General features: G+C 40.6%; 1 protein-coding gene across 1 annotated transcript in view; it reads left to right on the plus strand.

Annotated features, from left to right (window-relative positions):
- The window catches only part of SLIT1 (slit guidance ligand 1), a 539,732-nt gene that overhangs the window by 65,483 nt on the left and 447,628 nt on the right, over positions 1–26,621 (plus strand). Inside the window, exons 2-4 of the mRNA XM_077455662.1 lie at positions 8,717–8,788; positions 20,589–20,660; positions 26,344–26,415. Of these exons, the coding sequence (XP_077311788.1) occupies positions 8,717–8,788; positions 20,589–20,660; positions 26,344–26,415 (216 nt within the window). The remainder of the gene's footprint in view (positions 1–8,716; positions 8,789–20,588; positions 20,661–26,343; positions 26,416–26,621) is intronic.

The raw sequence follows: 26,621 nt of genomic DNA on the forward strand, positions 1-26,621 counted from the left end.
CATCCGTGTGTGGTCAAGTCCATTCATTCGAAAGTATGACGGACTGTCCGTCGGATTGTCTGACGGACTAAGTTGGCCATACAGTCCGCCCGTGTGTACGCGGCTTTAAACTATGTCTGAGCAGATAACTTGGCCAATGGTGCACCAAAGCAGAAACGTTCTCTATGTTCGTATGGGCACTTCAATACGACGTTGGGCTGCTGTTTTTCCTGTGGTAAAGTTTTTCGCTTGAGTTTGTGCGTCTGTTTGTTTTTCTTGAGAAATGTTTGTTTGTATTTGCGGTTTATTAAGCTACCGTTCGGGATTGAAGGCAGGCGGGATGGTGGTTGGAGCACTTGTGACCCAGAGATCCCATGAATCATAGCTCCAGAGCGCCTTTGGGGACATACGTGGCACGTATCCACATACTGAACGTAGTTTTTAGGAAGAAATACAAGTGAGTGCAAATAAAACAAACACGCTTGTAGGGATGATACATGGATGTGTACATGTATGAATTGCATCTTGTATCCCACTTAATCTCCGATAATCGAGGAAGGGAAAAAACCCGAGTAGGATTGCTTACATCTGGCTTATGTGCTCAGCTGTTAGAAAATCAAGTCTTAAAGTCGTAGTGCGATGCCGGATACAACTGTGTCTTGTTCTGCTGAGATCAGTGCACACATAGACGTACAGTGCCTTGAAAAAGTATTCATACCCCTTGACATTTTCCACATTTTATCATGTTACAACCAAAAACGTAAATTTATTTTATTGGGGTTTTATGTGATAGACTTATGGAAGATATCATATCCTCAATCAAGAGTATTGAAGAGACTTACCAGCAGAGGTAGTTCTCTTGGAGAGAGAGTATGTACAGCTGACTATATATATCTTCCCTGGTATCAGCCCTATCCTGAGAGGTCCTTTTAGATTTCCTTAGTGAAGAACCAGATGAAGATCTCATATTCTCAATCAAGAGGCCTTCCAGCAAAAGTGGTTCTCTTGGAGACAGTATACACAGCCAGGGCCGTCTTTAAGGCAGGGCAAAAGGGGCAGCTGCCCTGGGCCCTGTCATTGTTGTGGGGCCCAAAGCAGCTGCCTCATACTTGCCAACTATCCCAGTTTACATTCCCTCGTCCCTTGAAGTTTTAGTTCTGTGCTGCTACTAATGATGACTCACCTGCAGACCTGTGTTTACATGTAAATACTGGCATTTATATGTAAATAGCAGTGACATGCATATGTAAATAGCTGAGGCCAACTGCATTGATATGTAAATAAAGGCGGCATTCATAGGTATATCATGCCCCCCTGCAGTGAGGAGAAGATGTGCTGTAACCTATAGCAACCAGTGAGCAGTATTAAAGCAGGATTCCACCCTTAAGTGGAACCTCCGCTGATCGGATCCCTCCCCCCCTCCGGTGTCACAATTGACACCTTTCAGGGGGGAGGGGGTGGCGATACCTGTCAAAGACAGGTATTTACACCCACTTCCGGGCATAGACTCCCGTGGGAGTCTACGCCATTTCCTGCCCTGCCGCGCTGTCTGCTGGGACACACACGGGTCTCAGTGACAGCGCGGAGATTTCCTATTGCGCGACGCGACTCGCGCATGCGCAGTAGGGAACCGGGAAGTGAAGCCGATTCGCTTCACTTCCTGATTCCCTCACCTAGAATGGTGGCGGCAGCAGCCGAGAGCCGAGCGATCGATCGGCCTCGGCTGCCGACATCGCTGGAACCCGGGACAGGTGAGTGTCCATTTATTAAAAGTCAGCAGCTGTAGTATTTATAGCTGCTGGCTTTTAATATTTTTTTTTTTAGTGGAATCCCTCTTTAATGTACAGCAATCTCTAGCAGCCAATCAACAAGCAGAAATGTGCTGTAACCTCTAGCAACTAATCAGTGAGCCTTAAGGAGTGCTATAACCTCTAGCAACCAGTCAGTAAGCAGTAATGATATGCTGTAACCTCTGGCAACCAATCGCAATCGATGCCTGATCTGATACAGTAAGCTGATTTTAAGTCTAGCTGCTATTTATTGTATGTCTCAGAGAAGGTGGAGAGCGAAATTGCATGGGGGGGGGGAGGGGGGCCCTAAGAAAATTTTTGCCCAGGGTCCAATCAATATTAAAGACGGCCCTGTATACAGCTGACTATATATATCTACTCTTGTATCATCCCTATCCCAAGAGGTCCTTTGAGGCTTATACAAGGGTTATGTTATACTTATGGAACATCTCACATTCTCAATCAAGAGATCCAGAGAGGTCTTCCGGCACAGTGTTCCTTTGAAAAGAGTATATATGGCTGACTACATATCTACCCGTTTATCAGTCCCATCCTGAGAAGTCCTTTGAGGCTTCCCTAGTAATGTACCTGATTTGGCTCTAATTATGCCCTGGTCACCACAAAGCAAGACACTACCCTTCCCACCCCATCAATTCCTTCCAGCACTTTACCACAAACTTTAGGCCCCAACCATACCTCAATGTAATGATATTCAACTCATGGAAGATCTGATATCCTCAATCAAGAGGCCTTCCAGCAAAAGTGGTTCTCTTGGAGAGAGTATATACAGCTGACTATATATATACCCTGGTATCATCCTTATCCCAAAGGGTCCTTTGAGGCTTATACTAGGGTTATGTTAAACTTATGGAACATCTCACATTCTCAAGCAAGTGAACAAGAGAGGTCTTCTGGGACAGTGTTCCTTTGAAGAGGGTATATATGGCTGACTACATATCTTCCCTTGTATCAGACCCATCCTGAGAAGTTCTTTGAAGCTTCCCTAGTAATGTACCTGATTTGGCTCTAATTATGCCCTGGTCACTGAAAAGCAAGACACTACCCTTCCACCCCATTAATTCTTTCAAGCACTTTGGCACAGACTTTAGGCCCCAACCATACTTCAATGTAAGGATATTAAACTTATGGAAGATCTCATATCCTCAATCAAGAGTATTGAAGAGGCCTTCCAGTAGAGGCGAGTTCTCTTGGAGGGAGAGTATATACAGCTGACTATATATCTACCCTTGTATCAGCCCTATCTTGAGAGGTCCTTTGAGGCTTCCTTAGTGAAGAACCTGATTTAGCTCTATCCTGGTCACCACGTAGTAGGACACTACTCCTTCCACCCCATCAATTCCTCCCAGCAGTTGGGCACAGACAGGAAGTCCCCACCATGCAAAGTGGTTTGCAAGGATATTAATCTTATGGAATATCTCACATCCTCAGTCAAGAGAACCAGGGATCCCTTCTGGCAGAGATTGCTCCTTTGTTGAGAGTATGTATGGCTGACTACATATCTACCCTGGTATGAGCCTCATCCCGAGAGGGCCTTTGAGGCTTCCCTAGTGAAGAACCCGATTTGGCTCTCCCTTGGACGCCATGCTGCCCCTTCCACCCCATCAATTCCTCTCAGCACTTTAGTGCCCCAGTGGTCTGCATTATGGAAGATCTCAAATCCTCAATCAAGGGAACGGGAGGGGCTTTCCAGCAGAGGTAGTTCCTTTAGAGAGAGTATATACGGCTGACTACATACACTATATTACCAAAAGTAGGGTGGGCCAACTCAATGTCGAACCCTACGGTCTAAGCCCTTGTACACACAATCGGAGATTCCGTCGGAATGTGTCCGATCGGAGTGTTTTGTCGGATATTCCGACTGTGTGTGGTATGCATCGGACTGTTTCCGTCGGAATATCCGTCGGGCCAAAATTTCCACTTTGCCGGAAATATTTTCCGACAAAATGCTCCGATCGGACATACTCCGATCATGTGTAGAGAATTCCGATCGGACAAAGTGCCACGCATGCTCAGATCAAATTCCTACATCAAAGCTATTGGCTACTAGCCTGAACGTAGTCCCGTCGTAACGAAATTACGTCATCACGTTCTGAACGATCGGATTTTCCGACAACTTTGTCCGACCGTGTGTATGCAACAGTTTCGGACAAAATCCGACGGATTTGGTTGTCGGAATCTCCGACTGTGTGTACAAGGGCTAAGACTGGGATTCCATTAGAGGTTATTGTAGTAGGCTTTGTGTGTGTATGTATGTATGTGTATGTGTATATATATATATGTATATATGTATATATGTGTGTATATATGGGTATATATATATATATATACATATACACATACACATATATACACATACATATATATATATATACATACACATACATACATACACATACATACATACACACACAAAGCCTACTACAGTTATGTTCATGTAAAGGCAGGCGTACCAATACTTTTGACAATATTTTATATATATATATATATATATATATATGTGTATATGTATATATATATATATATATATATATATATATATATGTATATATATATATATATATATATATATATATATATAATTTATTTATTTATTTTTTGGTTAACACTGTTAAATATTAAAAAAAAGTGGAAACTTTTTGAAGTTTTAAAAATTATATAGAAAAAAAAATAAAAACCATAAATTAGATAAAAAAATAAAAAAAAATAAACTAATCCTGTCGCTCTTTGCAACAGTGCTAGGAATCACTTTATAGCCAAAAATTCATATTTTAACGTGTGCAAAAAAAAATAAAAAATTGCTCTAGAGGGGAATTGATTAATGCGAGTGCATTTATTAAATTTTTTATAAAAGGACTATGTCGTGAAATAATAGCGTCTGCCATTTCGCACCTTCTTTTTTTTTATTTAAACAATATTTTTTAAACAATATATTTTATTGATATGTTTATTTAAATAATTAATGAATTTCAAAGCGTTACACTTTTTTTTATGTGTGCAAAAAAAAAAAATCTCTAGAGTGGAATTGGTTAAGACGAGTGCATTTATTCAATTTTTGTATAAGGACTATGCCGTGAAATAATAGCATGGGCCATTTTGCACCTTTTTATTATATTTTTATTCAGGCAATTTTTTTTTAACCAATATATTTTATTCATATTTTTCTTTAAACACTTGATGAATTTCAAAGCGTTACACTTTTTTTTTTTTTTTTCATATTATAAATGAAAACCGATGACGGAATAAAAAAAAAAAACGAATCCTGTTGCTCTGTGCAACAGTGCTGGGAATCACAAAAATGCAGATTTTAACGTGTGCAAAAAGAAAAAAAAGAAAATTAAAAAAAAAATTGCTCTAGAGGGGAATTGGTTAATTCGAGTGCATTTATTAAATTTTTTTGTAAAAGGACTATGCTGTGAAATAATAGCGCCTGCCATTTTGAACCTTTTTATTATATTTTTATTTAAACAATATTTTTTAAACAATATATATATTTTTTTATATTTTTTATTTAAATAATTAATGAATTTCAAAGCGTTACACTTTTTTTTTAATGTGTGCAAAAAAAAAAAAAAAAAATTTCCTAGAGTGGAATTGGTTAATACGAGTGCATTTATTCAATTTTTGTATAAGGGCTATGCTGTGAAATAATAGCATGGGCCATTTTGCACCTTTTTATTTAGAAAATATTTTTTTAAACATTATATTTTATTTATATTTTTCTTTAAACAATTTAGTGTTACACTTTTTTTTTTCATATTATAAACGAAAACCGATGAGGGAATAAAAAAAGGTTTTAATAAATTCTAATAAAGTTTTGCTGAAGTAGGCTTGGGCAAATTTCAAGTGACGTGGTACAAAAAGTGCCAAAAAGAAAAATTGCTTGTCTGCAAACTTTATTTTTTATTTTTCTGCTGTTGTCAGTGGAAATCCGCGTTCTTCTACATCTCAAAAACATGACTTGTACCGCCTGTCCTAAATTTGTACAACCCTGCATTAAAAAGAGAAAGGTCGGAAATCCTGATTGGCTTGTTTTAGGTCACCTATCCAATGTACCGAGTCATAAGGAGCAGCATGACAACTAGGCAACTAGCATTCTAAATCGGCATTAAACCCAAAAGCAAACACCTATTATATTGCAGCTTACCAATTCTTAGATGTGACGGCTGCATCATTTTCTTTTTTTTTTAGGCTTTCTTTCTTTTGTTTTCATCTGCTGATCCAGACAGTAAGTCTGTTGTTTTTCAAAAGAACAAGCTCTCCAGCGGAGTGTATAATTTTTCCACCGTTGAGACAAACCATTTACCACTGACAGGGGTGCTTACAATGATCATCTTCATCTTTTATTTATTGAGGTAAAATCTTTATCTCAAAAGGAAAAAAAAAAAAAAACGGAGGTTGCCTTCAATGTGTTAGTGTATTTATATCTGATAGTACATCTAACACTCCCCTCCCCCCAAACTGACAATTCTGCTGTCCAAAAGTACCCCTGTGCACCTTCATCCAGAGTGTGTTTGTGTGTGTGTGTGTGTGTGGGGGGGGGGGGGAAGATGTGTAAAACAGGGGATGTGTTACTGGTCAGATCACCAGGTGAAAACAGAGAGGGAAAAAAAAAAGTCTAAGAAAAGAAAACAAATGCAGCCGCCACTTCTGATGATTGGCAAGCTACCATGTATTACATTTTTGGGTTCAATACCGTTTTGAGGAGAGGTCAGTAGGGGCAATATTATTATATAGGATGTTACTATATGTGATACATTTATTGATAATAATAATAATATATGTGATCTAATTATTATTATTATTATTAATAATAATAATAATAATAATAATAATAGTACCCCACCTCCACCTAAAAACTGTTCTTCAGCCACCTCCACCAGATCATCCCCTGGGCCCTGCAGATATTACCTTTTGTACCACCACCTTAATGTGAGGCTATTGCATTATTATTAATATTAATATTGTGTGTGATACTATTATTATTCTTCTTATTATTTTTATTTCTAATATGATTATTGTTTATTATTATTCTTATTATAATTAATATTAATAACAATAATTAAAATATCACATATATATATATATAACAGTATTGCATTTATTAATAATACCACTAATAATAATAATATTACATCTATGCTATTATATTATTAATACAATTATAACGTGATACTATATTATTATTATTATGATTATCAATCATAATAATAATCATCATAAAAATATATTATCACATGTGATAATATTATTATTAGCATCTCAGGTGATATTATTATTATTATTATTATTATTAGTAGTAGTAGTAGTAGTGGTAGAATTATTATTTTTGTATGCAATAACATTGCCATATGTGATGATAATAATAATAATAATAACAATATTAATATCACATATAATAATATTGCATGTAATAACAAGTATGTGATGCTATATTATTTATTATTATTATTATTATTATTATTATTCGTAATAATAATATTTATATGAATATAATAATAATAATAGCAATAATAATAACAGCATTTAAAAAGCTATAATAATAATAATATCACATATAATAATATTGCATGTAATAACAAGTATGCGATGCTATATTATTTATTATTATTATTATTATTATTATTATTATTATTATTCGTAATAATAATATTTATATGAATATAATAATAATAATAGCAATAATAATAACAGCATTTAAAAAGCTATAATAATAATAATAATATCACATATAATAATATTGCATATAGTAACAAAAATGTGATGCTATATTATTATTATTAGTATTTTATGCGCTGTTATTATTGCTACCACTACTACTACTAATAATAATAATAGTACCCCATCTCCATCTGAAAACTGTACTTCACCCACCTCCATCAGATCATCCCCTGCAGCTGTACCACCACCATAATGTGAGAATATTGCATTAATAATAATAATAATAATAATAATAATAATTATTATTATTTTTATTTGATTATTGGTTAATATTCTTATTATAATTAATTTTAATAATAACAATTAAAATATCACATAAGATGATAATATTGCATATATTAATAATAACACTAATGATAATAATAATAATAATATTAATAATAATACATCTGATGCAATTATATTATTAATACATTTATAACACGTGATACTATATTATTATTATTATTATAATAATAATAATAATAGTATCACGTATGATAATCGTATTAATAATATATTAGTATCTCATGTAATGTTAATTTAATTAGTAGTAGTAGTAATAGTAATATTATTTTTGTATGCAATAACATTATCATATGTGATACTAATAATAATAATTATAATAATATTACATATAATAATATTGTAGATAGTAACAAATATGTGATGCTATAATATTATTATTATTATTATTATTATTATTATTATTATTATTATTAATAATAATAATAATAATAATAATAATAATAATATCAATAACAGCACATAAAATAATAATAATAATAATAATAATAATATCACATATAATAATATTGCTTATAGTAACAAATATTTGTTGCTATATTATTATTATTTTAGGTGTGGTTATTATCATTGTTATTATTTATTTATTTTATTAATTATTACTATTGTTATTAATATTATTAGTGTTAATTCATAGTATATTATTATATGTGATATGTATTATTTTGCCTGTACTTGAAGATGGAGTAAAATGCATGGCATTGCGCCCAGTGTGAGCGAAGAGTTAAACCACAAACCTTCTTCTTCATGATTATGACTGAGGATGATATTTTTTCCCCGGGTCATGCTGTCTGTATGGATTTTACAATAACTCGCACACTCTGATGTTTTCTATCAGGATCTTTTTTTTTCTTTTTGGTGATTTGAATGTCTGTTGGTTGATTGAGCTAAAAGTTTTATTTATTTTTCTTTCCTTTCCGCAGAGAACTGAATGGTAACAATATCACTCGTATCACAAAGAACGACTTCTCCGGCCTCAAGCAGCTGCGAGTCTTGTAAGTCTCCTCTCCCTCTTTGATACAGGAAAATGTAATGCATACAAATGAACGTGGAATAAATACTCGCTGTAAAAGATTTACATGTATTCATAGGAACTTAAAAAAGCAGCATTTATTTCTGTGAAAAAACAATTTTGGGGAAGTAAATCTCATTACAGCGCCGATTCCAACACAGGAGGATGATCCTAGACGGGCAAACCTTCCAATAGTGATGGTCAGGAGGAAAGACACGGGTCGCTGTCACAGTCGCTGCTTTGTTCTGCGATTCTGACTTTGCTGGACAGGAAAAATCATCCCCAGCAGAGATTTTCCAGCCTGCTGAGCATTTCCAATACCGTTGTACCTGTGCTGCTCTTTAACCACTTGCTTACTGGGCACTTAAACCCCCCTCAGTCCCAGACCAATTTTCAGCTTTCAGCGCTGATGCACTTTGAATGACAATTGCGCGGTCATACAACACTGTACCCAAATGAAATTTTTATCATTTTTTTCCCACAAATAGAGCTTTCTTTTGGTGGTATTTAGTTACAGCTGGGAGTTTTATTTTTTGCTAAACAAACAAAAAAAGATGCAAAAAAATAAAAATAAAAAATCATGTTTTAATAGTTTGTTATACAATTTTGCAAACGGGTCATTTTTCTCCTTCATTGAAGTGCGCTGATTAGGCGGCACTGATGGCTGCATTGGTGGGCACTGATGGGCTGCATTGGTGGGCACTGATGGGCTGCATTGGTGGGCACTGATAGGCTGCATTGGTGGGCACTGATAGGCTGCACTGGTGGGCACTGATAGGCATAGTTAAGGCGGCACTAATAGGCACAGATAAGGCGGCACCGATCGGCACAGATAAGGCGGCACTGATGGGCAAAGATGGGCACAGATAAGATGGCATGGATGGGTGGCACGGATAAGTGGCACGGATGGGCACTGATAGGTACCACTGATAGATGGGACTGATGGGCACTGATAGGTGGCACTGATAGGTGGCTCTGATAGGTGGCACTGCTGGGCACTGATGGGCGGCACTGCTGGGCACTGATGGGCGGCACTGGGGTGCAGCACCTTTGCGGCAGATTGTGGGCACTGTGGGTGGCACTGTTGGTGGCACTGCTGGATGGCACTGTGGGTGGCATTGTGGGTGGCACTGTGGGTGGCGCTGGGGGCACTATGGGCACTGCTGGGTGGCACTGATGGGGGGCACTTACTTTCATTCAGGATGGCACTGCGGTGGGCAGGTGGGCACTGGCAGGGGGCAGGTGGTCAGCTGTATTGCTGGCCGTGATCGGGACTGATGTCCCAATCACGGCCGCCGGTGATCGGCTTTTTTTTTCTCTCCTCGCGCTGTCAGCGCGAGGAGGAATAATAGCCGATTACCGGCTCCGTTCTGTCACATGATCAGCTGTCATTGGCTGACAGCTGATCACGTGATAAGGGGTCGGGATCGACCCCTTACACGGATCGGTGATCAGGCGAGTCTCATGGACTCGCCGATCACAGAGCGCGCCGCGCGCGCCCCTCAGGGGGCACGCAGGCCGCTCGTAACCAGGACGACGTCAATAGACGTAGTCCTGGAAATGTAGGTCCGCGCTAATGCCGTCATTTGGCAATAGCGCGGATCTCAATTGGTTAATGCTCATCAATATAATGTATCTGAATCCAAATCCAAAAATATATTTTATTGCAGCATACCAGTCCTTAGATATGGTGGATTCCATCGTTTTCTTCTTTCAGGCTTTTTTTCCCCTTTGATTTTCACCTGGTAAGTTTCTGAATACCAGAAAATTGTATAAAATACCGTAATTTTATTTTACCGGTGCCTATCCATGGCAGCTCACTAGTGACCTGGTAGCATTCTGTATACAGCCATGGAAAGGCAACAAGGAATCGGAGAATTGTGTCGAATGAATACAGTAATTTTCCTTTCCTGGAGTCTTTCCATGGCAGCATATTAGTGACCAACCTACATTACAAATGCTGCCATGTAAACACCAGTAAAACAGAACATTCTATCAAATATTTACTGTGATTTTCCTTTCTTGGTGCCTATCCATGGCAGCATACAAGTGACCCACTAACATTCCGTATGCTGCTAAGTAGGCACCACGAAACCAGAAATTCTTACCATAATTTCCCTTTCCATACCATACCTTACCATAATTTCCCTTTCTATACCATACCTTGCCATAATTTCCCTTTCTATACCATACCTTGCCATAATTTCCCTTTCCATACCATACCTTACCATAATTTCCCTTTCTATACCATACCTTGCCATAATTTCCCTTTCTATACCATACCTTGCCATAATTTCCCTTTACATACCATACCTTACCATAATTTCCCTTTCCATACCATACCTTACCATAATTTCCCTTTCTATACCATACCTTGCCATAATTTCCCTTTCTATACCATACCTTGCCATAATTTCCCTTTACATACCATACCTTACCATAATTTCCCTTTCCATACCATACCTTACCATAATTTCCCTTTCCATACCATACCTTACCATAATTTCCCTTTCTATACCATACCTTACCATAATTTTCCTTTCCTGGTTCCTATCCCTGGGAGCATACTAGTTACCTATATGCTGCCATGTAAGGCACCAGGAAAATGGAAAATTGTATCAAATACCATAATTTTCCTTTTCATACCATTCCTTACTATAATTTCCATTTCCATACCATACATTACCATCATTTTTCTTTCCTGGTGCCTATCTATGACAGCATACTAGTAACCCTGCTATCTGCCACCAGGAAACCAGAAAATTGGATCGAATACTTACCCTAATTTTCCTTTCCGGGTTCATATCCATGGCAGTAAACTGGTAACCCAGTATGCTGCCATATAGGCACCAGGTAAACAGAACATTGTATCAAATATTTACTGTCATTTTCCTTTCTTGGTTCCTATCCATGGCAGCATACAAGTGACCCACTAACATTCCGTATGCTGCCATGTAGGCAGCACGAAACCAGAAATACTTATCATAATTTCCCTTTCCGTACCATACCTTACCATAATTTTCCATTCCTGGTTCCTATCCATGGCTGCAAACTAGTTACCCTATATGCTGCCATGTAGGCACCAGGAAAATGGAAAATTGTATCAAATACCATAATTTTCCTTTCCGTACCATACCTTACTATAATTTTCCTTTCCATCACCATTTTTCTTTCCTGGTGCCTATCTATGACAGATACTAATAACCCTGTATTCTGCCATGTAGGCACCAGAAAAATGGAAAATTGGATCAAATATTTACTGTAATTTTCCTTTCTTAGTTCCTATCCATGGCAGCATACAAGTGACCCACTAACATTCCGTATGCTGCTATGTAGGCACCACGAAACCAGAAAATTGTATCAAATACTATCATTTACCTTTCCTGGTGCCTATCCATGGCAGCATACTAATGACCAAATTACATTCCATATGCTGCCATGTAGGCACCAGGAAACCAGAAAATTGGATCAAATACTTACCCTAATTTTCCTTTCCGGGTTCATATCCATGACAGCATACAGGTAACCCAGTATGCTGCCATGTAGGCACCAGGAAAACAGAACATTGTATCAAATATTTACTGTAATTTTCCTTTTTTCGGTTCCTATCCATGGCAGCATACAAGTGACCCACTAACATTCCGTATGCTGCCATGTAGGCACCACGAAACCAGAAATACTTACCATAATTTCCCTTTCCATACCATACCTTACCATAATTTTCCTTTCCTGGTTCCTATCCCTGGGAGCATACTAGTTGCCTATATGCTGCCATGTAGGCATCAGGAAAATTGAAAATTGTATCAAATACCATAATTTTCCTTTCCATACCATACCTTACCATAAGTTTCCTTTCCTGGTTCCTATCCATGGCAGCATAGTTACCCTATATGCTGCCATGTAGTTACACTATATGCTGCCATGTAGGCACCAGGAAAACATTGTATCAAATACCATCATTTTCCTTTCCGTACCATTCCTTACTATAATTTTCCTTTCCATACCATACATTGCCGTCATTTTTCTTTCCTGGTGCCTATCTATGACAGCATGCTAGTAACCATGTATTCTGCCATGTAGGCACTAGGAAAATAGAAAATTGTATCAAATATTTACTGTAATTTTCCTTTCTTGGTTCCTATCCATGGCAGCATACAAGTGATCCACTAACATTCCGTATGCTGCCATGTAGGCAGCACGAAACCAGAAATACTTACCATAATTTCCCTTTCCATACTATACCTTACCATAATTTTCCTTTCCTGGTGCCTATCCATGACAGCATACTAGTAACCCTATATGCCGCCATGTAGGCACCAGGAAAGCAGAAAATTGTATAAAATGTTTACTGGAATTTTTATTTTCTTGGTACCTACATGGCAGCATACAATTGACCCACTAACATTATGTATGCTGCCATGTAGGCACCACAAAAATCAGAAAATGGTAACAACTACTTACCATAATTTGCCCCTGGTGCCTATCCATGACAGCATACTAGTAAGTGTAACCCTATAACATTCAAAATGTTGCCATGGAAACGCAACAGGAAATTGGAAAATTGTATCAAATACTTACCATCATTTTCCTTTCCTGGTTCCTATTCATTGCAGCATACTAGTTACCCTATATGCTGCCATGTAGGCACCAGGAAAATGGAAAATTGTATCAAATGCCATCATTTTCCTTTCTGTACCATACCTTACCATAATTTTCCTTTCCATACCATATATTACCATAATTTTTCTTTCCTGGTGCCTATCTATGACAGCATACTAGTAACTCTGTATTCTGCCATGAAGGCACCAGGAAAATGGAAAATTGTATCAAATATTTACTGTAATTTTCCATTCTTGGTTCCTATCCATGGCAGCATACAAGTGACCCACTAACATTCTGTATGCTGCCATGTACGCACAACGAAAATCAGAAATATTTACCATAATTTCCCTTTCCATACTATACCTTACCATAATTTTCCTTTCCTGGTGCCTATCCATGACAGCATACTAGTAACACTCTATGCCTCCATGTAGGCACCAGGAAAGCAGAAAATTGTATTAAATGTTTACTGGAATTGTTATTTTCTTGATGCCTACATTGGCAGCATACAATTGACCCACTAACATTCTGTATGCTGCCATGTAGGCACCACAAAATCAAAAAATGCTATCAACTACTTACCATAATTTGCCCCTGGTGTCTATCCGTGACAGCATACTAGTAACCCTATAATATTCAGAATGTTGCCATGGAAAAGCAACAGGAAATTGTAAAATTGTATCAAATACTTACAATAATTTTCCTTTCCTGGTTCCTATCCATGGCAGCATAATAGTTACTAGTATATGCTGCCATGTAGGCACCTGGAAAATGGAAAATTGTACCAAATGTTTACTGTAATTTTCTTTTCTTGGTGCCTAACCATGGCAGTATGTAAGTAATCCACTAACATTCCATATGCTGCCATGTAAGCACCACAAAACCAGAAAATTGTATCAAATACTTACCAGAATTTTCCCTTCTTGGTGCCTATCCATGACAGCATACTAGTGACCCAATAACATGTAGTTTCTACTATTCCAGGTACTTATACACTTCAATTTATGCAGCGCTTTGCATATATATTGTACATTCATATCAGTCCCTGCCCCCAAGGAGCTTACAATCTAAGGTCCCCAACTCACATTCATACACACACATACTAGGGCCAATTTAGACAGGAGCCAATTAACCTCCCAACATGTCTTTGGAGTGTGGAAGGAAACCCAAGTAACCAGAGGAAACCCATGCAGGCACAGGGAGAACATGCAAATGCCAGAGAGGTAGTGTCATGGTCAAGCCAATGACCCCAGTGCTGCTAAATTGAAGTGCTAACCACAACGCCACTGTGCCGCCCCATTCCAAATGCTGCCATGGAAAGGCAACAGGAAATCAAAAAATTGTATCAAATACTTACCATAATTTTCCTTTCCTGGTTCCTATCCTTGACAGCATGCTAGTTACCCTGAAGCATTCCTTATGCTGCCATCAAGAAACAAAAAAAAATGTATCATGTACTTACCGTAATCTTTTTTTCTTGGTGCCTATCCATGGCAGCATTTTAGTGACCCAATAGCATTCCGTATGCTGCCATTTCAGAAAATTGTATCAAATACTTACCAGATTTTTTTTTCCTGGTGCCTACTTGGCATAGCATATGGAATGCTCAGGTTAGTAGTGTGCTGCCCTGTAGGCACCAGAAAAACACATTTGCTGTCCTTGGGTGGCTACGCTAAAGCTGGTCATAGAAGGTACAAATTAAGGCCGGTTCAGCCATATCCCTCCCGTGGAGCCAACACAATGGCTCCACAGGAGGGATTCCCCCACTGGCTGTGTTCATGGGGGGGATAAAACCATTTTCTTTCCTACAACCCCTGAAAATCGCTCCATCTATGGCCTATGTAACCCCTCTACTGTACCTGCAGAGACAGTCCATGGCTGTCAAACAGGCTGAACTTGTCTGCCTTTGCTGATCTCCACGGCATGGAGGTTGATGGGATTAGCAGTTTACATTAGAAAGATAACCTTGTTTTTTGCCTGCAGTTCATTTTAAATGAAGTCACAAAAAGACGCCATTTCTGGCAAAATCAACAGGAAAGTACTGTGCTTGCTGAAAATGTTCTTGGCTTGAAAAAAGGAAACGAATGCAACCACTGCAGTATATTAAATTTTTGTTGTTGAGTTTTGTTATACTCAATGCTGCAAGGGTAAAATGCTTGAAATCTAGGAGCGGAGGAATAGGGTGTAATACTTACCTCACCCCTTGCTGGAGGAAAGCTCTCCTCCTGGCCAATGGAGTAAACAATGTCCCATCAATGGTATTGGGGGAGCAATAGAGTCCCTTCATTAGAATCATTGGGAGGAATACTGCCCCATCATTGGTATCAGTGGGAGGAATAGTGCCCCATTATTGGTACCAGTGGGAGGAATAGTGTCCCATCATTGGTATCAGTGGGAGGAATAGTGCCCCATCATTGGTACCAGTGGGAGAAATAGTGTCCCATCATTGGTATCAGTGGGAGGAATAGTGCCCCATCATTGGTATCAGTGGGAGGAATAGTGCCCCATCATTGGTATCAGTGGGAGGAATAGTGCCCCATCATTGGTATCAGTGGGAGGAATAGTGCCCCATCATTGGTATCAGTGGCAGGAATAGTGCCCCATCATTGGTATCAGTGGGAGGAATAGTGCCCCATCATTGGTATCAGTGGGAGGAATAGTGTCCCATCATTGGTATCAGTGGGAAGAATAGTGCTCCATCATTGCAGGGGGGAGAATACTGCCCCCAGGTCAAGATTAATGCAAGGATAGGGCCACAGTCGGCCCCTGGACGTCAGTTTGGAGGCCACAACCACGGAGGAACCATGTTCGTCCTGACTTCCTCTCTGGCTGCTTTGCTTCTGTGAAATTGTGCCACCCGCAGAGGACAAAGTAGACTGCACCTGCCTGCAGGTATTCCTGGTACAGCGTTCAGCCCCGTCCAACCACAGCCTACCATAGACGTTGACAGGCTGCCTTCAGCGTGCAAGGGACCATAACCATTTATGATATCCCATATTGTGAATGTCATAATGTGGGCACTTTGCATGCATGCATTGCTTAGTGGAGCTTCCCTTTAATGGACAATTGCACAAGTTTTCTTCTAATAGTCTCACTGTCTGGTATGCATTTGCATGCTGAAAAACAATAGCATGGAAATTAATCAAACCCCGCCATGAAGCAGAACATTGCACTTCCCCGAAATTGAAAAAGTAACACAAATGTTCTGAGAATTATTCTGCCACCAAGGATGGTAAATAACAACTTGCATCTTCTTCTACCGCCGGGACATTCATTAACAATAATTAACGTTTCAGACATTCGACACATTGTGAACATTTTTTATTTATTTATGACGTCGGATGATATTTCCATAAAAGGAACATTTTTAACATTTTAGCTATAAGTGGTTTGGTTACCGAAATCGAATGAATGGATCCATGGTGACACCTACTTAGAGTCGATATTCTTGCAGCTCAGCTTTCTTTACAGCTTTTAATGGCGTTTTTAACGCACATTATCAGTCAAAAGTTTTAGAACGCCCCTATTTTTCCAGTTTTTATTGATATTTACGCAGTGTCTGACTGTACTCTGAAGATAAAGCATAAAACGCGTAAACAATTGGACATAAAAAAAAAGTAATCATGGAATTGTTTTCTTTAACATAACGTAATCTACATTTTTGATTCATCAAAGTAGCCACCTTTTGCAGATATAACAGCGAACACACTCGTGGCCTTCACTCTACAATGGAAATCAAATGTTGTTCCCAAAGTTCTTAACCAACACTGTTGCAGAAGTTCCCACAAATGTGTTGCACTTGTAGGTTGCTTCACCCTTCTGTCCAGTTCATCCCAAAACAGCTTAATGGGGTTCAAGTCTGGAGACTGTGCTGGCCATTCCATGATTTGAAGCCTACAGTCTTCTTCTTTCCTTCTAAGGTAGTTCTGACACAGCCTGGAGGTATGTTTTGGTATGCTGTTGGATGAACCCCCTGACCAACTAGGCTTATTCCAGAGGGTATTTCATGGAGTTACAAAATGCTATGGTAGTCGTTTTCGGTTCCTGGTGCCACTCATGTGCAAGTCGCTGACCCCGGATCTAGCAAAAGAGCCCCAGACCATCACTCTTCCTCCTCCGTGTTTCACAGTTGGTGTCACATATCGATGAGCCATCCTTTCACCCTACATAAACCCTGTGTGATAAACCATAGATCTCAAATTTTGATTTATCCATCCACTAGACCTTCTTCCAGTCTTCAGTAGTCCACTGGTGGTGCTTTATGGTGCAGGAAAGACTATTTTTCTTAGCAATGACTTTCTTACAGCCACTCAACCTGTCAAACCTGCAGCTCAAAGTCTTCTCTTCACAGTTGATGTCACACACTGAGGAACCATCCTTTTACCTACTGAACGCAGTACAAAAACCCTGCCTGATGAACCGAAAGTCACAAGGTTTTATTCATCGGTCCACAAGACCTTCTTCCAGTCTGTTTAGAGGGAGAGGTCAGCCATGACAGTCGGGGAAACAAGCTTGGTCAAAGGGAGAGGTCAGCCCTGACAGTCAGGGAACTATTGAGTCCACTGGTGGTGCTTCATGGTCCAGGCAAGCCTCTTTTCCTTAGCAATAACTTTCTTACAGCCACTCGGCCTGTCAAACCTGCAGCTCAAAGTCTTCTTTTCACAGTTGATTTCACACACTGAGGAACCATCCTTTTACCTACTGAACGCAGTACAAAAACCCTGCGTGATGAACCAAAAGTCACAAGGTTTTATTCATCAGTCCACAAGACCTTCTTCCAGTCTGTTTAGAGGGAGAGGTCAGCCATGACAGTCAGGGGAACAAGCTTGGCCAAAGGGAGAGGTCAGCCATGACAGTCGGGGGAAGAAGCTTGGTCAAAGGGAGAGGTCAGCCATGACAGTCGGGGAACTAGCATGTTTAGAAGGAGAGGTCAGCCATGAAAGTTGGCGAACAAGCTTGGTCAAAGGGAGAGGTCAGCCATGACAGTCGGGGAAACAAGCTTGGTCAAAGGGAGAGGTCAGCCATGACAGTCAGGGAACTATTGAGTCCACTGGTGGTGCTTCATGGTCCAGGCAAGCCTCTTTTCCTTAGCAATAACTTTCTTACAGCCACTCGGCCTGTCAAACCTGCAGCTCAAAGTCTTCTTTTCAAGGTTGATGTCACACACTGAGGAACCATCCTTTTACCTACTGAACGCAGTACAAAAACCCTGCGTGATGAACCGAAGGTCACAAGGTTTTATTCATCGGTCCACAAGACCTTCTTCCAGTCTGTTTAGAGGGAGAGGTCAGCAATGACAGTCGGGGGAACAAGCTTGGTCAAAAGGAGAGGTCAGCCATGACAGTCGGGGAACTAACATGTTTAGAAGGAGAGGTCAGCCATGACAGTCGGGGGAACTAACATGTTTAGAAGGAGAGGTCAGCCATGACAGTCGGGGAACTAACATGTTTAGAAGGAGAGGTCAGCCATGAAAGTTGGCGAACAAGATTGGTCAAAGGGAGAGGTCAGCCATGACAGTCAGGGAACTATTGAGTCCACTGGTGGTCCTTCATGGTCCAGGCAAGCCTCTTTTCCTTAGCAATAACTTTCTTACAGCCACTCGGCCTGTCAAACCTGCAACTCGAAGTCTTCTCTTCACAGTTGAAACTGAGACTTGCTTACTTCGATCAGTGCTAAGCTGTTCTTGAAGCTGTTGTTCTGTTGACTCTCGGAAACTTTCAGAGTTTCCTCCAGGTTCCAAGAGCCTTTTGATGGTGTAGGAAACTTTACTCACTGACATCTTGGCTTTTTTTGCAATTTCTCTAAAGGAAAGACATACATTTTTAGGCCCCATTCACACCTGAGCATTTTGTAGCTTGAAGCCTGAAGCTACAAAACGCTGGAGGGGAAAAAAAATCTATTATTCTCAATGGAGATGGTATACATCTCCACTCCAAGTCGCCTGAAGCCGAACACATGAAGCTCAAACAAGTTCTGGACCCTTTTTTGTCACTTGAATCGGGCAGATTTGGGCATTTTTCTTCTTCTTACATTGGTGACCTTTTGCCCTGCACAAAATCACGGCAAAACGCTGTAAAAAAATGCCGCAAAATAGTGGTAAAAAATGCCGCAAAATTGCACGATTTTCTGCCTGAAAACGCTACGCTCAGGTGTGAATGGGGCCTTAAGGGGTATAAGGGTCCGTCTGTCTTTCTTTGTTAATTGCTTTTTTCTTGCCATTTTGAGAGCAATATACTACTTTCTGCAGTGCAATGCTGTCCAAATATTGCTTAGGGTGTACATTATCTGAAATGGGAACTAGCTTGGTTAGAGGGAGAGGTCAGCCATCACAGTCGGGGAACTAGCATGTTTAGAAGGAGAGGTCAGCCATGACAGTTGGTAAACTAGCTTAGCTAGAGGCAGAGGTCAGCCATGACAGTCGGGGAACTAGCATGTTTAGAAGGAGAGGTCAGCCATGACAGTTGGGAAACTAGCTTAGCTAGAGGCAGAGGTCAGCCATGACAGTCAGGGAACTAGCATGTTTAGAGGGAGAGGTCAGCCATGACAGTCAGGGAACTAGCATGTTTAGAGGGAGAGGTTAGCCATGACAGTTGGGGAACTAGCATGTTTAGAAGGAGAGGTCAGCCATGACAGTTGGGAAACTAGCTTAGCTAGAGGCAGAGGTCAGCCATGACAGTCAGGAAACTAGCATGTTTAGAGGCAGAGATCAGCCATGACAGTCAAGGAACTAGCATGTTTAGAGGGAGAGGTCAGCCATGACAGTCAGGGAACTAGCATGTTTAGAAGGAGAGGTCAGCCAAGACAGTCGGGGAACTAGAATGTTTAGGAGAGGTCAGTCATGAAAGTTGGAGAACAAGCTTGATCAAAGGGAGAGATCAGCCATGACAGTCAGGGAACCAGCATGTTTAGAAGGAGAAGTCAGCCATGATGGTTGGGGAACTAGCATGTTTAGAGGCAGAGGTCAGCCATGGCAGTCAAGAAACTTGAATGTTTAGAAGGAGAGGTCAGAAAATAAGGTTGGTCAAAGGGAGAGGTCAGCCATGACAGTTGGAGAACTAGCATGTTTAAAAGGAGAGGTCAGCCATGAAAGTTGGGGAACTAGCATGTTTAGAGGCAGAGGTCAGCCATGACGTGTATGTTGTTGCAGTGGGACTTACAGATGTTTTCTATTTCATTCCCAGGCAGCTGATGGAGAATCAGATTATCAACGTGGAGCGTGGAGCTTTTGATGACATGAAGGAACTGGAAAGGCTGTGAGTGCTCATATTATACTTAATTATTATGCTTATCATGTTCCTGGATTACCTGGAGACAGTTGGCTCATTCTACAGCACCATCATCTACTGCTCAGACTTTTGTGGGAGTTATCAGTGGTAGTGGCCTCCTGTACCTCCAGGGAACGCACTGTGGTGTACATCAGAGGTATAAAGGAAGAAGACACAGAGAGCAAGTGGGGTTGATTTAGTAATACAGGAGCGTGCAAAATATGGTGCAGCTCTGCATAGAAACCAATCAGCTTCCAGGTTTATTGTCAAAGCTTAATTGAACAAGCTGAAGTTAGAAGCTGATTGGCTGCCTTGCACTGCTGCACCAGATTTTGGGGGCTCCAGCTGTAGTAAATCTTCCCCATTGTATGGGAACACTTCTCCAGCATTTCTCATTCATTTTACCAATGAGGAACCCATGAAATCAGAGATCCCCTGCTAATGAACAGTAGTAGTAATACAATGAAAAAAAATTATAATAATGGCCAGAAAAGAAAATTGAGGTGACCCTTTACATTGGTGGTCAGTGGAAAAGGGGTCCCCTTAAACTGGTGGTCAGTAGGAAAGGTGTTCCATTCTACTAGTGGTCAGGTGTTCCATTCCATTAGTTGTCAGTGGTCAAGTGTTCCATTCCATTGATGGTCAGTGAGGGAGGTGCCTACTTCCATTGATGATCAGTGGAAGAGATGTCCCCTTCCATTGAGGATCAGTGGGAGAGGTGTCCCCTTCTATTGGTGGTTTAGTGGGAAAGGTGTACCCTTCCATTGGTGGTCAGTGGGGAAGATGTCCCCTTCCACTGATGGTCAGTAAGAGAGGGTGTCCCCTTCCATTGGTGGTTTAATGGGAGAGGTGCCCTCTTTTATTGATGATCAGTGCGAGAGGTGTCCCCTTCCATTGGTGGTTTAGTGGGAGAGATCTCTCCTTCCATTGGTGGTCAGTGGGAAAGATGTCCCCTTCCACTGATGGTCAGTGAGAGAGGGTGTCCCCTTCCATTGGTTTTCAGTGGGAGAGCTGTCCACTTCCATTGGTTGTCAGTGGGAGAGGTGTCCCCTTCCATTGATGATCAGTGGAAGAGGTGTCCCCTTCCATTGATGATCAGTGGGAGAGGTGTCCCCTTCCATTGGTGGTTTAGTGGGAGAGATGTTCCCTTCCATTTGTGGTCAGTGGGAAAGATTCTTCCACTGATAGTCAGCGAGGGAGGATCTCCCCTTCCATTGGTGGTTTAGTGGGAGAGGTGTCACTTCCATTGGTGGTCAGTGAGAAAGGTGACCCCTTCCACTGATGGATCAGCATCTCACACGAGTCCTCCCAAAACAATAGGCACGAGTCTAACCTGCTGCTAACTTAATCAGTTTAGTATAACTGTTACCTTAGTACTAAAGGAGAAACATGCAGTACGAAACAAAGAGATGTATTGATGAAATACATGGATGAAAATTTGGCCAGTTCAGCAGAGGCTGGCCAGAATTTATATTCATATATGTGCAGGCTGGTTGTACAGAAGTCGATCGAAGAAGGCCAGCTTGTGTACAACCAGCCTGCTGGTTTTTTTCCCCAAATGATCAGTGCCATTGGCTATAGCCAGTAACACTGATCTTTGTATTCTGATGGTGAGGAAGGCTCTTCGCCATCGGAATGCTATACTACAGCGGGAAAGATTCCTCCATCCACCTCGAACATGTGAATGGGGTAATCTGCTTTTTTTTTCTCATTTAACCCGCTGGTTGAATGAAAAAATAAATAAAAAATGAATAATATATGGCCATCTTTAGAGCAGTGTGGAGATTGGTTGGAACGTGCCTCAGATTTTCTGTTGTCTGCATCTCCACTGGGGTGATCTCTCATATTTGTTATCTCAATAATAATGGTCTCAGAAAGCAAGTGATGGAGAAATCTCCCCAATGGAGACCTGCTTCTAACAAAAAAAATGTTTTTGTAACTGTGAGCATCACAAGCATATGTATTGCCGCGTACACACGAGGGGACTGTATGGCGTACTTAGTCCGTCGAAACACATTTCAGCGGACAATCCGCTCGTGTGTGGGCTTCAGCGGACTTTTTCAGCGTGCAGTCTGGCGTACTAAGTATTTCGGTTTTTTTGAAATTCTGTCCGTCGTACTTTGGTTTCAGCGGACAGTACGGTCGTCAGTATGCTAGTTCGACGGACTAAGAATGGCGCATGCCCAGAAAGGATTTACACGGCGGAAGGGTGCTTTGCTGTGTCTTGGACTTCCTATTTCTAGTCCCGTCGTACGTGCTGTACACGTCATCGCGCAAGCTTTCGTCGGACTGTTTGTGCATCCGTGTGTGGTCAAGTCCGTTCAGTGGAAAGTACGACGGACTGTCCGTCGGATTGTATGACGAACTAAGTACGCCATACAGTCCGCTCGTGTGTACGCGGCATATGACTTGTATAGTAGGTCACAATGTTTCTGTTTTATTTGCAAGCTGTTTTCTACTGTTAAGCCATGCCTATGAAGGTTCTCAGTTATCTAGGTCTTGGTATAGCTAGTAGTAGTCACGTTCAACTGGACTTGTTCTGTAATGTTGAAGAAGTGTCATAGCTTCTCCAAGCCACAGTTCTAATGAGTGTCAATAACATGCTCCAGAATTGATACCTACACGGGTATCATCGACACCATGATTCAATCACCATAGAATATGTCAAGGGAAATGTTGATTGTCCAAGGACAGATGGGAACTGTGAACATTGTGGAACCCCCCTGTTATTGGTACATAATCCCTGTAAAGGTGAAGACTCAGCAGTCTTCCTACACCTTAAGGAAAATGGACATTCTTTCGAGGATAGTGAGGTGCACATTTTGGACATGGAGGACAACTGGATCACAAGAGATATGAACAAAGCCATCTATGTCAAACTGGAGCATCCATCCCTGAACATGGTGTTTGGGGTCTTCTACGCCAATGGTTTTCCACATATAGTGTCTTCACACCTTCCAAGGATAGTGAGGGACACATTTTGATCAGAGAGGACAACTGGATCACAAGAGGCATGAAAAATGCTATCTAGGTCAAACTCGAGCATCCATCCCTTCAGAGGTGAGGGTCTTCTACACCATCTCTTTTCCACTTATAGTGTCTTGACATGTCTACATCCTGAGTTTAGACAACCGTTCGCACCTTCATCCATGTAAATCTAAGGATTAACACCTATGAAGCCTTCGTGATACCAAGGATGGGATTATGTAACTTGAACAGGGAGGTTCCACAACTTTCACACCTCCCATTCTGTTCTTGGCCAATCAACACTTGCCTTGACAAAGCAGGGAAGGCACCAAGTAGATCATAACATTATCTGTCACGGACAAGTAATCAGCTCTGTTGATCCAGCAATGTCTTTTATTGGTTTAAAAAGGTTTATGGTGATGAAGGGGGGTGGACAGTCTTGAGCTGGGGTGCCAAACTCAATTTCATTGTGGGCCGCATCAGCAGTATTGGGTCCCTCAAGGGGCCGCTTGTATCTGGGGTGTGCTATATCCAGAGTGCAGAGTTCAGGAGTGCGCTATGTACAGAGTACAGAGTTCAGGAGTGCATTACATACAGAGTTCAGGGTTCAGGAGGGAATTACCTACAGAGTGCAGAGTTCAGGGGTACGCTATGTACAGATTACAGAGTTCAGGAGTGCATTACATACAGAGTTCAGGGTTCAGGAGGGAATTACATACAGAGTGCATATTTCAGGGTGCACTATGTACAAAGTGCAGGGTTTAAGGGTGTGCTACATACAAAATACAGAGTTCAGGAGTGCATTACATATACAGTGCAGAGTTCAGGAGTACACTACATACAGAGTGCAGAGTTTAGGGGTGTGCTACATACAGAGTCCAGAGTTCAGGGGTGTGCTGTGTACTAAGTGCAGGGTTCAGGAGTGCACTATTTACAGAGTGCAGAGTTTAGGAGTGCGTTTCATACAGAGTGCAGGGTTCAGGAGTGCGTTACATACAGAGTGCAGAATTCAGGAGTGTGTTTCAGAGTTCAGGGGTGCACTATTTACAAAGTGCAGGGTTTAAGGGTGTGCTACGTACAGGGTACAGAGTTCAGGGGTGTGCTGTGTACATAGTGCAGGGTTCAGGAGTGCTTTACATACAGAGTGCAGGGTTCAGGAGTGGGTTGCATACAAAGTGCAGAGTTTAGGAGTGTGTTACATACAGAGTGCAGAGTTTTATTGGTGTGCTATGTATAGAGTGCAGGGTTTAGGGGTACGCTACATACAGATTTGAGAGTTCAGGGGTGGTGTGCCATGTGCAGGGTTTAGGGGTGCAAAAAAAGGAGCTGCTTGAATCAGTGACCACACAATATTTGTAGCCAAAACTGGCTATACTTAAAATATATGTATATACGTTATACCCGTAAAATTAATCTAGTGATATATAAAGAAAAAAATTTGTATGATAAATCAAATGTGCAAAACCACAGTTTTATCAAATAAATACAGTGATGTAATAAAGAATAACTACAATTGCTATTGATAACTTTAATAATGTATATCAAAAAGTTAAAAAATTTGTATGAAAAGAATGGAAATAAAATAAGAAATGAAATAAAAATATATATGCAAGTCTTTCAATGTCCGTGATTCAATATAAAAGTGACTTCCTTACACACATACACATAGGGGTGTACTATGCAGTGTGCAACCCCAACCCCCCCAAAGCTCCCTGACATCTCTCTCACCTACCTAACCCAACTCTAGTACCTCCCTGTGTAGGCAACTCTGCCTCTCCTTGCAGGGAGATTGTTCTTTCAGGTTCTGGAGATCTGTCCCCGCTGTGCCCCGCCATGACTGCAGGGATCTTTCAGTTCCAGGAAGCACTGAGAGTGAAGCTGTCCCTTGTAAACACAGAAGGGTGAGGGCCGGAGGTGGTGGAATGGAGTTCCGCCATGTTTCCGTTGCATAGCTGGGTGCGTGCGAGGGCCACATGTCAAGGCCTGGTGAGCCAGATTCAGCATGCGGGCCTAATGATTGACATATGTGGTCTTGAGGATCCTAATAACAAATAGTCCCTTAGATTGTAATCCATATTTTATTTTACAAAAGGTAATCAATCTTTTATTTACAAATGACTAAATTCGCCTACCAATGTGTTTCACAATTGACACTTTTTTGTTGTTTGATAAGAGCATGGTATAAGCCCAGTTTGTTTCTTCAACTAAAGATTGCAGCCGATTCTGACAAAGCAAATATGGTTAACTTCTTCTAAGTAACTGAGCCATTGTAATCGCGGTCTAAGTAAGTGCATATCAAATGAGACAAGTCTATTGCCTGTAACATCTATATAACATCTATATTCCCAACATACTTTCTGTTTATAAATTAAAGATGGCAGAGACATATACAAGTAATTTAGGCACCACCATGGCGAAGGAGAAATAAAGCCTTCATGAAAAGCAATCCTGAGTGCTTTGGATCTTTGTGTTGTAGAATATAATCCACTGAGCACCGGTGCAGGTGTATGTAATGAATACAGTGGTGACCAATAGAGGATGGAGGTTTGTGCCCGAAGGGTTTACAATGTGTGTGACTCCATTTATAAAATTCGGTTGGCGGTTACAACTCGCCTCTTGTTTTGCTAATGCTACGTGATCTTCCAGTTTAGTATATATAGTAGAATCTAATCTAATTTTTACTTTTCCTGCTTCGTTTTTTCAGACGCCTCAACCGAAACCAGCTACACACGTTGCCTGAACTGCTGTTCCAGAACAACCAGGCGCTCTCCAGACTGTGAGTACTATCATACCGGCTTGAAATGATCTATTGCGTTACTTTGTATCTGTTACATTCAGGTTGTTTGTGTGTAATACAAACCTGGGTGGTCTTCTAGGTGATGGTCAACAGGTTTCTTTTTTCCTGTGGTTGGCTACACAAAGTGATTCTGCAGTTCTGCTGTTATTAGCTTTATGCTTTTTTACCAAACTATGTTGCGTATC

This window comes from Lithobates pipiens, unplaced genomic scaffold, assembly GCF_037356315.1.
Source record: "Lithobates pipiens isolate NorthernLeopardFrog02 unplaced genomic scaffold, aLitPip1_a1.2 Scaffold_25, whole genome shotgun sequence".
In the NCBI taxonomy this organism is placed as follows: domain Eukaryota; kingdom Metazoa; phylum Chordata; class Amphibia; order Anura; family Ranidae; genus Lithobates; species Lithobates pipiens.